The sequence below is a fragment of the Mastomys coucha genome, unplaced genomic scaffold (genome assembly GCF_008632895.1).
Source record: "Mastomys coucha isolate ucsf_1 unplaced genomic scaffold, UCSF_Mcou_1 pScaffold11, whole genome shotgun sequence".
NCBI classification, from domain to species: Eukaryota; Metazoa; Chordata; class Mammalia; order Rodentia; family Muridae; genus Mastomys; species Mastomys coucha.
In genome coordinates, this window is record NW_022196893.1 from 12,361,092 (window position 1) to 12,373,755 (window position 12,664).

The 12,664-nt window shown below is 42.8% G+C and overlaps 1 protein-coding gene and 1 non-coding gene across 3 annotated transcripts in view; both read left to right on the forward strand.

The window, feature by feature from the left end:
- The first annotated feature begins 826 nt into the window (after window positions 1-826).
- The window catches only part of Ep300 (E1A binding protein p300), a 73,355-nt gene continuing 61,517 nt past the window's right edge, over window positions 827-12,664 (forward strand). Inside the window, exon 1 of one of the 2 annotated variants that reach the window (XM_031350112.1) lies at window positions 827-1,352. In XM_031350112.1, the coding sequence (XP_031205972.1) occupies window positions 1,259-1,352 (94 nt within the window). In that variant the 5' untranslated portion in view covers window positions 827-1,258. The remainder of the gene's footprint in view (window positions 1,353-12,664) is intronic. The other variant, XM_031350122.1, reaches the window with a different exon arrangement.
- LOC116083116 lies at window positions 6,252-6,355 on the forward strand. Its single transcript, XR_004115587.1, has one exon. It is a non-coding gene; the product is annotated as a U6 spliceosomal RNA (small nuclear RNA).

A 12,664-nucleotide genomic window follows, 5' to 3' on the forward strand; every position in this document is an offset into this window, starting at 1 on the left:
CGCCATCTTGTTTGTGTGCTAGCCTGTGGGGGGGTGGGGGGGGAGGAGAGAGCGAGAGGGACCGGGAGAGAGTGGGACAAGCCGGACGCCCGGCTGAGTGCGAACTGCGCGAGCAGGGAGTGAGGAGGGTACCTGGCCGGAGAGCAGCGGCCGCGACCGACACAGTGGTTCGGGGCCCGGGGCGCAGAGGCTGGGGGCGACCCTTAGCCCCCTCCTGCCCGCACACACCCCCACCGCAGCCCGGGCCGACGTCGACGCCTAAGGGGGGCACCATTACATAACCCCGCGCCCCGCGGCGCCTTCGCCCGCGGTCCGAGGCGGCCCCCGAGCGGAGCCCCCCGGGGGGGGCGGGAGCTCCCGGCCCCCCGGCTGCCGGGGCTGAGGGCCAGAGAGGCGGCCGTACTTATTTCTCCTCCACTGGCTTGCGAGTGGAGGCGGAGAGCGCGGCGCGCGGAGAGGCCGCGTCGGTGGGCTTGGCGTCAGCGCGGGCTCGCGGGCTTGCGGGCGGCCCTGCTCGGCCCGGCCCCCCTGGCCCTCCGGGCCGGCGAGCTCCACGCTCCGCGTCGTCGCTGCGCCTCCGCTGTCCGCTGCGCGATGTGAGGCGGCCCCGGCGCCAGTCTGGCTCTCGGCTCGGGCGAGCTCAGTGCGGCCATTAGGGGCCGGTGCGGCATCGGCGGCGCGGAGCGCAGCGGCAGGAGCAGGAGGAGGAGGAGGAGGAGGAGGAGGGCTCTCAGGGTGGGGGCGCAGGCCCGGGAGGGGGCACCGGGAGGAGGTGAGTGTCTCTGGTCGCCTCCTCCTCTCCCCCTTTTTCGCCCCCGCCTCCTTGTGGCGATGAGAAGGAGGAGGACAGCGCCGAGGAGGAAGAAGCTGATGGCGGCGGCGGCGGCGGCGGAGCTCCGAGAGACCTCGGCCGGGCAGGGGCTCGCTGTGGCGGGCTGGGGACTGCGTCTGTAGAGCTGTGAGTTCCCGAGAATTCGCCGCAGCGGACGTGCTCGTGGGATCGGTGTTGCTGTACCCTCCTCCCGGCCTGCTTTAGGCCCGGCCCCTCGCACTTGCCCCTACCATTTCTGTTGAGTCCGCATCCCTCTCCGGCCACCGCAACCAGGCGAAGAGAAAAAGGAACTTCCCCCACCCCTCTCGGGTGGCGGCGGAGCTCCGGAGCCCACCCTTAGGAGCGGGGCGGGGACCCCGTTTCGAAGAAGAGATTTCCTCAGGATTCTCGTTTTTTTCCTCGGTTGTATCTCCGAAAGAATTAAAAATGGCCGAGAATGTGGTGGAACCCGGGCCGCCTTCAGCCAAGCGGCCTAAACTCTCATCTCCGGCCCTCTCGGCGTCCGCCAGCGATGGCACAGGTTAGTCTCGGGACTCCCGGCCTTCCATAGTTCCCTTCGCCTTTTCTGCTCGTTGCACCTTCATTCTAGGGTATTTCTGTGTATCTCTTCCCATTTCCCCGGTCGGTGTTTAATTTTAAAGGTTTTTGAATGGACTGGTCGAAGACATCCAGTAGCCCAACCATTTTCTTTGCCTTCTGATACATTCATTGCAACACTATGTCATGTCAGATCGTTGTGTGTTCTGGAATTAAGAGCTTGGAAGTGGGAGCTGCATGGACCTTTATTGTTGGCTCCATGCAATTTAATTTGGGAAATGCCGGTACAGTTGTGTGTAAGGGCTTTTATGCACTTTTTCTATTTTTGTTACTGGTGAATGATGGGTTTCAAATCTTTCTCCCCTGTTGCACTGAATTCTTTTTCCTCCGCTTTTCCACTTTTAATGATTTTTGCTCCTGTGAAGCAGACTTTCTGTTGAGGAATGGGGGTGGAAGATAAATCTTGTGTCCGATCCAAGGTTTTAAGTGTAACGTAAAGTTCGACAGAATACTGTTCTTAAGTCCGTCTCCCCATCCTTGCCTTGAGAGTCAGTATGGACCGCAGTTTACTTTATATCCATTTGCCATGAGACCAAAATATCTCAAACCGTGTGTTCATGTGAGAAGACCTGAGGCATTTCCTTTGCAGTTCGTTGTCACTTTCTTATTTCGAAGGGAAAGAGAGAAGAAGAAGCCTTTCTGGAATTAGGTACTTAGAAATGGAGATAAGAAGTTGAAAACTACCAGTCATGAACTTCCAGCTAAAGTGATTGTACAAGTTTAAAAATGCACAGGAGGCTTTGTGCTCGGATGTATGTTTGGTTTTGCTTTTTGGACCTTTGCAATTTCAGTTTACAAGATCAAGGAATTCTTTTCTTCAGTCAGTCCCTTTGTTAGGAGACCTGCAGGGAGGCTTTCCATCATCTGTTCTTTTTCCTGCTTACTGTTAGTTTAGTGTTATTCTGATGACCACCGACCTGGTCCTCTTTTGCTGTCTGACTTGTTTGAGAGGCCAGGATAATGAAGAAGACTAATGGCTGGTCATCTGACAGTCCCCAAGATGTTCCCTCTTACTACGAGCATCCCTTTTAACTCAGAACAGGCTCAACCTCCCTCCATCCAGTGAGAGTGTATAACGGAGTTAAACGCACCCTGCAAGTTGTAGAGAACGTGTGGGCCATGTTTCTGAGTAGGATTTATATTAAGGCATGAAAATAAGAACTAGTGCTTTACTCTGCTCCTTTAGCAGCTGTACTATGAGCCATGAGTTTTGTTCACCTGCAACAGTTGGGAAGGATGAGTCTTGCAGTGTTCTAAGGCTCTAACTTTAGTTACATGTGAGCATTCAGCTGTAAAGTTCCTGTAGTTTTAGAGAATTTTTTTAAAAGTATGTCTTTGGAATTCATAGGCATAGACATTAATTTTATAGACACATTCGCTTTGGATTTTTGTTTCATCTCTTGCCCCCATAATAAATGTACTTCTGTAACATGTTCACAAGTTACCACATTTGACATAGCCAGTAACATGAAATATTGTATGGAAAACTTTTTAAAATGAAATTTTTGATGTTCTGATTTGAGTGACTTAGCCATAAAATCTGTTCATACATTTCTGTTCAGGTGGACTACTGCATTCTTTGTCTGATCTATGTATTTTGCTAAATTGTATAGCTTTTGGCTAACTTTCATGGTTAAAAAAAAGCGAAACTTGCTTTGCGTGTCTTTGAATGTCATTACTGGAGTCTTGAGGGGTGTGGGGGTGGGGCTGGGTTTTCTTTGTGTAGACCCAGATGTCCTGGAACTCAGATCACCTGCCTCTGCCTCCCAAGTGCTGGCATTAAAGGTGGGTGCCACCACTGTCTGCCTCCAATTTGTAGAGTCTTAAATGTGGAAAAAATTCAGTGCTGAGATTGATTTATTCTTAGTACTAAGGGTTATATTAATATTAGTAACTTTTCTTCTCTTAACATTGTAGTGAAGGTTAAATTTTTGCTCTTTTAAAATTTATATTCCATTAGGCTTGTTTTGTTTTGTTTTGAGACAGGATTTTTGTAGCTCTGACTGTCCTAGAACTCTCCATGTTCATCAGACTGGCCTCAAACTTAAGAGAGCCCCCTGCCTCTGCCTCCTGTTTGTTGGGATTAACGGCCTGTGTTACAAGGACTGGCTGGCTGGCTGGCTGGCTTTCTTTTTTTCTTTCTTTCTTTCTTTCTTTCTTTCTTTCTTTCTTTCTTTCTTTCTTTTTAATTTGATACAGGGTATCACTACATAGCCCTGACTGGCCTACAATCTAGAAAGAGATATTGCCTCTGCCTCCCCCTACAGTGGGATTAAAGGTGTGTGCAACAAGCCCAACAGGTATATACTTTACATTGTACCAGCCTAGTTTTCTTTTGTTTTGTTAGGGCTGGGGGAATGAATTTACAATGAGGGTGCCATTATATTTTGGTAGTTCTTTGGATGCCGAAGCATGTGATAGCAACACATATTTAGGCAACTTGTAAGGAAGCATTTTACATTTAAAACTTACAGTGTCTTTATTTTGATCATTCGCTCCCCTCTTCCCCCCAGGGTTGTAGCCTTGGTTGTCCTGGAACTCATGCAGACTTAAAGTAAAAGCTCTATCTGCCTCTGCCTGCAGTGCTAGGGCTAAAGATCCTTGACTAAAGACTTGCATTTGGGTTTTTAAGATGTCCATTGGGTTTTTTTGTTTGTTTGGTTGTTTTGTTTTGTTTTGTTTTTCGAGACAGGGTTTCTCTGTGTAGCCCTGGCTGTCCTGGAACTCACTCTATAGACCAGGCTGGCCTCGAACTCAGAAATCCACCTGCCTCTGCCTCCCAAGTGCTGGGACTAAAGGCGTGCGCCACCACCGCCCAGCTAGTATTTTCTTTATAAGAAAGCGACTAAATCTGAGTTGGTAAGCTCTGAAGTGTCACTGAACAGATAAGTATTCAACCCAACTTGTGAACCCCCACCACATTTTTTTAATTTTCTTTTTGGGGTTTTCAAGACAGTTTTTCAATGTAACAGCCAGCTTGGCTGTCTTGGACCTCCAGATGTAGACCAAGCTGGCCTTGTTCTCACAGAGATCTGTCTGCTTCTGCCTTCCTAGTGCTTGTGAGCCACCAAGCCTGCCGACTTTTGGATTTAGGTGGTAATGCAGAATTAAGAGGACCCCAGGTACATTATGAAATTGCCAGGTTGAGTCCAGTGACTTGATTTAGGTTCAGATTTTCTGTTGAAACGGACAATAAAAGCCTGCCTTTCCTTTTCCCTTCCTTCTTTCCTTTCTTTCTGTTTTTGTTTTTGTATTTCAATGTTTGCATTCCAGTATTTTTTTCTTTTTTTCTTTTTTTCTTTTTTTGAGTCTCCTTATGTAGCCCTAGTAGTCCTAGAGCTCACCATGAAGACCGTGCTCACATTTGTTTCTGCCTCTAATTATCCTGCTTGAAAGTTAACTTTCTTCTATTCTTTCTCCCCTAGAAGACCATAAAAGCTATTTGTAAACTTTTTTATGTATATAAAAAATTGTTCACAGAAGTTAATAGGTAAGTTTTTGAATTCTTGTTGAGTTGATTGTATCTGCTGATCTTAAATGATGGCAGTGATGAGTGTGATATTTTTCCTTCATTGCTCAGTGAACATTTTGTCACTGCTTGGAAATCACTTAAAGAACACTTAAGAGGCTATGTAAAGATGGGTGACAGGTTTAGGACTTAACCACAGTTCAGTAGGGTAGAGATTTCTATAGCCCTACTGTGTGGATAACTGAATTGGCTTGGATTTATGTTCCACACCAATCAATCTCTCTACCCTACCCGAGTTTCAAAGGCACTAAGGACACAGTATATGAACTCTACTTTGAATTTTGACGACTAGGTTAATGTATATGCTGGAGAGCTTGTAAAGATGGTGGTTTTGCTGTAGCTTTTTGCCTCTGCCTCCCCAGTGAGGAAGGGTTACAGGGGCAAGCCACACAGGGCTAAGCCACACATTTTTTTAAATACACGTTTTATTTTTCTCAAGGTAACACTGTGAAAAGTAAGTGACTTACTATCCTACTCAGAATAAGTCTGTAGAGTTGTGTTTTGCTTTGTTTTTGCTCAGATCTTGGCATTACACTTTAATTTTTGTTTTTTGTTTTCTTATTTTAACTGCAAAATATGTATATTAGAGTTGCTTTAAAATCAGATAGGTTGAACAACCAACCCCATGGTTTAGTGAAGTGTTGCTGTGCTGAGTGGTGAGATAGAGCAGAACACTTTGCCCCATACTTTACATTTCTCAAGGCCTTGTAAATTCAGTGATAGCCCCTCAAATAGATTGTCTGGTTGACAATGACTGTTAGAGTCTGGGTACCTTTCCCTGTCAGGACCTTGTGTTCAGTGAATTGATGATGGAGAGGGAGAAGAGGGCTAATGCACTTTTCGATTTAGTTTTCTACCTCCTCTTGTCTATTCAACTTGAAGAGAATAATTTGAAACACTTGAAGATGAATGCAGAGTGGTGTTCATAGACATACTAAATATTACCTGATAAGTGGGAGTATAAAGTAATATAGTGTGGTAAATTTACAAAAATATTCAGATGTCATTTTGCCAGTTTATAATACCCAACAATTAATGAGAAATAGGAAATAGTCGTCATTTTGTGGTTTTCATTCATTTTTTTTTATTTTAAACTTTCAAGATGGGATCTTGCTATGTTGCCTAGATGGTCTGAAAACTCTAGGGTTCAACCAACCTTCCCATTAATCCTCCTTAGTAGCTAGGACTACAGGCATGCTGCTTATACCTTCTTGAAGCTATTGTAACTGTGAGAAACTTTAGTGAAACAATTTATACCAAAGATTAAGACAAACCAAACATTTAATTTTGCGCTTGTTTTTGGCCACACATAGATTAAGATTGAAACAGTACAGAGAAGCTTAGCATGGCCCCTGCACAAGTATGACGAAAAAATGAGTTGGGCATGATCATTTGTACACCCAGATCATTTGTCCAGCAGTCAGGAGGCTATGGCAAGGAGGATTGAGTGTTTGAGCTCAGCCTTGGCTACAATGTAGCAAGGCCCTACCTACCTAACAACAAAAATGGAAATCAAAATAAAACAATGATTTTTTTTTTTTAATATGATGGCTAGTAGTTTCTTTCTGAAATTTTGATACATATATTTCTGTTGCTCATTTCTTGAAAAGAGTATAAAATGGGGCTGTTAAGATGGCTGAGTGGGTAACAGTATATGTGCAGTTCAATCTCTAGAACCTATTTAGAAAGTAAAAAGGAGAGCCAATTCTACACATTTGTCCTCTGACCACCACATGCATTCTGTGATGAACATGCACATACAAACGCAATGGGGAGCTAAAGAGAATAAATACTGATTAGTTAAGCCTCTTTTAGCAATTTGGTATGGTTTTTTCACCTTTTTATTTTTAGATTTATTTTGCATGTGAGTATTTTTCTTGCATGTGTACGCCATGGATGTACCTAGTGTCCTCAGATCAGAAGAGAGTGTGGATCCCCCAGACTGGAGCAGTCATGTGTGTGCTTGGAACTGAACCCAGATTTTCTGTAAGAGCAATAAATGCTCTTAACTGTGCCATTTCTCTAGCTCCACATGTAAAATTTGTTTTTAGATAACACATTCTTTTTAAATACTTCAAAAAACAATCCACAGTTTGTTAAGATAATTTTGAGGCTAGCGTGGTTTGTCTACATAGCAGGTTCTAGGTCACCCAAAGATATGTAGTGAGAGCCAGTCTCAAAAAAACAAAACAAAACAAAACAAAAACCCAAAGAAACAGAAATCTACTGAACAACAAAGATGAGTGGTGAAAGAGAATGGGCATTGGAGTCAGACTTAATACAGCTGAGAATCCTCTGCCTTTATTGACTGAACCAACTTATAGTTCATCTTTCTTACCTGTCCTGCCCACTGTTACAGGTTTGTGGGAAGGAATAAGTAAGAATGTTCTATGCAGTGCTTAGGAAAACTGCAGTCCTAAAACTCTAGGAGGATGAGATTAATTATTTCTAGTTAGAGTCTAGCGTGGACTATAAAGTGATACTGCTACATAAATGACCCTGGGACAAAAGAAAACTAAAGCTCAGACCAGCACTTGATGTTGTGCAATGTGTATACACATGAAGTGTTAACTAGTTACTGCCAACTCCACCACAGGACATTAGTGGTAGACTCATTTTAAAGGACATACAGATAAAATGGAGAAAGACAAAGGGAAGGACTTAGAGTATAGAGAGGTAGTGATCAAATCTTTTTGTTTTTTTGTTTTGTTTTGTTTTTTTTTGTTTGTTTGTTTAGACAGGGTTTCTCTGTGTAGCCCTGGCTGTCCTGGAACTCACTCTGTAGACTAGGCTGGCCTTGGACTCAGAAATCCGCCTGCCTCTGCCTCCCAAGCGCTGGCTGGGATCAAAGGTGTGCGGCACTACTGCCTGGCTATCAAGTAAGTCTAAGAGACTTTTACTATCACTCTCCTAAAGATTAAGTCTTTTGGCACTGTAAGAATATGGGAGCAGAGAGGTAAACCTAAGAATAAAAGCACTCTTTTTGTTTTTGTTGTTGTTTTTCCGAGACAAAGTTTCTCTGTGTAGCCCTGGCTGTCCTGGAACTCACTCTGTAGACCAGGCTGACCTCAAACTCAGAAGAAATTCACCTACCTTTGCCCCTACCCCCCATGCTGGGATTAAAGGCGTGCGCCACCATTGCCCAACATGAAACCACTTTTAATCGTGGTGTACTAATCATCCTAGCATTTGGGAGTTGGAAGCATGAAACTGCAAGTATTTTAGGTTGGACTGGATTAGAGTGAGTGCTTGTTCTAAGAAAATCAACCATTCTAAGAAAAGCGCAACCATAGGTATGCGCTTGCTACTACCACATAGTATTTTGTATCTAGATAATTAAAAACTAGTTGGTATTTATTAACAGTTTGAGAATCGGGGAATCAAATTGTTTTTATTCGCAGTGTTCAAGATAGGATTTTTATTTTCTACAAGTTTGGTTATTGAGTACTAATTGTTTTCAGTTTTCATTTGCCAGTCTACATGGATTTTAGTTTATTTTAGTTTTTGCTTATTTTTATTTATGTGTGAGTGTTCTGCCTGCATGTGAGTATGCACACTGTATGTGTCTGGTGCCCATAGAGACCAGAAGAGGGTATTAGATCCTTTGGAACTAGAGCTACAAATACTTATGAGGTACCATGTGAGTGCCAGGAATTGAACCCTAGCAGTAACGACAAGTACTGACTGCTGAGCCATCTCTTCAGGCACTGCTTTTGTTGTTTTGAGACAAAGTCTCATTCTACACTACAAGATGGCCTGGAACTCACTGTAATAGCACAGTAGCTCAGACTCCTTTGAAAACTTTTGAGATGCTTCTGCTTGCCTTGGTGTCCTAAGGTAGAATCACCATGCTTGTTCAAAAGATAATTTTTTTTTTTGAGACAGGATTTCTCTTTGTGTAACCCTTGCCTTTCTGCCCTAGAACTCTCTATAGACCAGTCTGTCCTAGAACTTAAGAGATCTGCTTGCTTCTACTTCCTGAATGAATGGTCCACTACCACCTAGCCCAAAGATACTTTCCTATAAAGAGGAAGAAAAATGTAGTGCTTTTTAGTTTTCTTTTATCATACCAAGACATATTTATGTACATACATATATACATACATACGTGGATGACAGAGTCTTATACTCTAACGCAGGCTAACTTCAAACTATGACAACGCTACCTGCTTCCTATGGGTGGGGATCACAGGTCTGAGCCATCAACACCTAGCTTAAGAACTAAGAACTACATTTAGCCGGGCGGTGGTGGCGCACACCTTTAATCCCAGCACTTGGGAGGCAGAGGCAGGTGGATTTCTGAGTTCGAGGCCAGCCTGGTCTACAAAGTGAGTTCCAGGACAGCCAGGGCTACTCAGAGGAACCCTGTCTTGAAAAACCAAAAAAAAAAAAAAAAAAAAAAAAAAAAAAAAAAAAAAAAGAAGAAGAACTACATTTAAATGTTGAGCCAGAAACCTTGGTCACAGTGTAAAACTTATTGTGTGTGTGTGTGTGTATGTTGGTGTGTGTGTGTGGACCAGTGGGTGATTTTTTAGCTGTCTTCTGTAATCACACTTCACCTTATTTTTTGGTCCCACTGAATCTGAAGCTCATTGTTTAGGCTAGATAGTCTGGGCAACAAGACTCAGGGATTCTCCTCTATCTACTTCCCCAGGGTTAGGAATACATGTCACTGCTTGGCTTTTACATGTGTACAGGGGGCTCAAACTCAGGTCTTTATGCTTGAGTAGCAAACACTTTATTAACAGAAGCCATCTTCCCCACTCTAAAGATAAATGGGATTTCCTCCCTTCTGCCTTAGCCTCCTTGAGTGCTGGGATTATAGTGATGTGCCACTACATTCAGGTATTTAGTTTTGGTTTTCAGAGGACTGATTGCTTCCCTCTTGATGAGTTTCATGGCCTATTGTTAGCTTGTAAACCACAATTTAAAGAGTATTAGAACAAAGAGGTAACAAGACGGCAGTAGTCTTTTGGTCTAATGTTTTTTATATATTTGTGTGCTGGGCTTCTATGCTTGCTTGGTTTATGAAACTACGTGTTCAAACAGATGTGCTTTTGTTTTCCCTTCCCAGAATTTACAGATACAGGATAAAAGACTGACAGAAAAAGTCTGGTGTGACCAGCATTTATTTGGGAAGTATAGATAGGAACAGATAGATGAATATGAAGCCTAGGTTATAGACACTGGTGTGTATATGTGAGGAGTTTGTGTATTGTTGTGGAATCTCATAATATGTATGATGTCCCATGGCTGAAATAGGAGAGTGCATGAGACTGGAAAGTGTGATCATTCCAATAACTTGTAAATCCCACTTGACTGGAGGGATAGTAAGAAGTTAGCGAAGGCCAGCCTGGTCTACAGAGTGAGTTCCAGGACAGCCAGGGCTACACAGAGAAACCCTGTCTGGGGAAAAAAAAAAAGTTAGTGATGATCAAAGGGTTAAACATGTTTGGCTAACAGTGCTTCTAGATGTTTAAACTGTACACTTTAGCTGTTTAAATGGATGTAGAGGTAAGACTTGGGAAGAGGCAGTAAGAGGAGTGAGATTGAAAGGATTCTGGCTTTAGTAAGGGTAGTCTTTAGCACAGAAGATAGAAAAAGTGGTAAGGTTTGAAAGTTTGGTGGCTGAGATATAACTTGGTATTGATTCCAGTATAAGTAGCCAGGTGGAGAAATCTGTGATTATTTCCAAGTTTCAAGTTGGGGAAGATGGGTGGGTAATTTAATTTATTAAGAGATTATAGGGGGGCTGGAGAGATGGCTCAGTGAGTGGTTAAGAACACTGAATGCTCTTCTAAAGGTCTTGAGTTCAAATCCCAGCAACCACATGGTGGCTTATAACCACCTGTAATGAGATCTGACGCCCTCTTCTGTTGAGTCTGAAGTCAGCTATAGTGTACTTATGTATAATAATAAATAAATCTTTAAAAAAAGAGAATATAGGAAGAGAAGTGTGTTGGGGAGTCTATGTATGTGTTATATGAACAAATGAAGGAACAAATGGATATACTAGGGGAGTGAGTTAAAACTTGGACATTTTGAAATTTCTTCTGAATTGAGAAAGGTACTGTCCCCATTTGATGTCTGTTCCTTTGTAGCTAGCTAGCAGTTGCTTACTATTTACCAAAGATTTGGAATATAAAGATGAACCAAGGTAGTTTCGCTCTTGAGTGTAGGATCTGGGAAGGTGGTATACACAGACACAGTTTCCTTATAAACAGTACACTAGTAATCTTTAAAGGTACCTGATAGGGGCCAGGTGGTGATGGCAAACACCTTTAATTCTAGCACAGGAGGCAGAAGCAGGTGGATTTCTATGAGTTGGAGGCCAGTCTGGTCTACAAAGAGTAGTAAACCTGTGGACCTGGTTGAACACTGCCTTCCTCAGCCCCCCTTCCCCCCCAAAACAAGGTAGCTGATAGAGATATTTCAGATTTTAGACATAGGTCTTAGATATTGCTGGAAAAATTCATACAGCAAAACGTGCATGTTAACAAAATGATTAGGGCTGAAAGTACTTACTTTTTGTTAGACATGGGGAAGGGTATTTCACATAAATACAAATGACATGGCTAGAAAGTAAGCTGTGTGGTTGGATGTTTTCATTGAGACAGAAGTGGGTAAGACCAACATGGTAAGGAATTTGCCATTATTGGGTTTTATCAACAACAACTGTAGGAGTAAGAAAATGGTTGATGGCAGTGTATACAGAGTAAGTTGCAGGGAGAGGACCTGAGAGCAGAATAGCTGTTCTAAGATTCCTTTGTAGACCAAGCTGGCCTAGAACTCAAGAGTTCTTGAGTGCTAGTAGATTAAAGGTGTGTGCCACTACTGCCTGGTCAGAGGCTTTTTATTTTATTTTTATTGAGTATACACTTGGTGTGTGGCTTAGAGAACTTTGTGGAGTTGTTTCTGTTACTTTTATATGTATTCTAGGATTTGAATTCTGGTAGTTAGGCTTTTGGGGCAAGTTTCTTTACCTACTGAGCTACCTTTCTGGCAACTCAAGATTTTAAAAATAAATGATAAGACACTTTCTCTGTTTGTACTCTTCTGTAGGTATTCCTTTTCAACAAACTCTGAAGTTTGTTGAAAATCAAGACATCATACAGTGATAAATTAACGCAAAGTTTGGGTTTAATGTGAATATACCATTCACTTGATTTACCAAAAAAAAAAAAAAACCCTAAAAAATCCTATTTTTGTTTGTGTAAGTAGGTGCACCTGTGTGCAAAGGTGTGTGTGCTTGCAGAGACCAGTAGAATATGTAAAATCCCCTGGAGCTGGGCTTACAAGCAGTTGTAAGCTGACAATTTTGGTGCTGGGAACTGAACTTGGGTCTGTTGCAAGAGCAGAAAGTGCTCTTAACCACTGAGCCTATTGCTAACCCATTCAGCTGATTTTTTTTATTTACTTTTTACATGTGAGTGTTTGCCTGCACATATCTGTGTGTACCGTGTATGCATATAGGTTCTTTGAATAGAACTGGGTCTTCTACTAGAGCAAAACAAGTGCTTTTATCCTCTGAGCTGTCACCCTCAGTCCCCTGAATTCTTATTTTTTTATTACTTTTTTTTTTAAATGTAAGGTTTTACTATGTAGCCCTGGCTGATCTGGAACATCCTGTGTAGACCAGACTACTCTCAATTGGAAGAGATCTGCCTACTTGCTATTTCACTTATTTTTCTTTTATGTGTATGGAC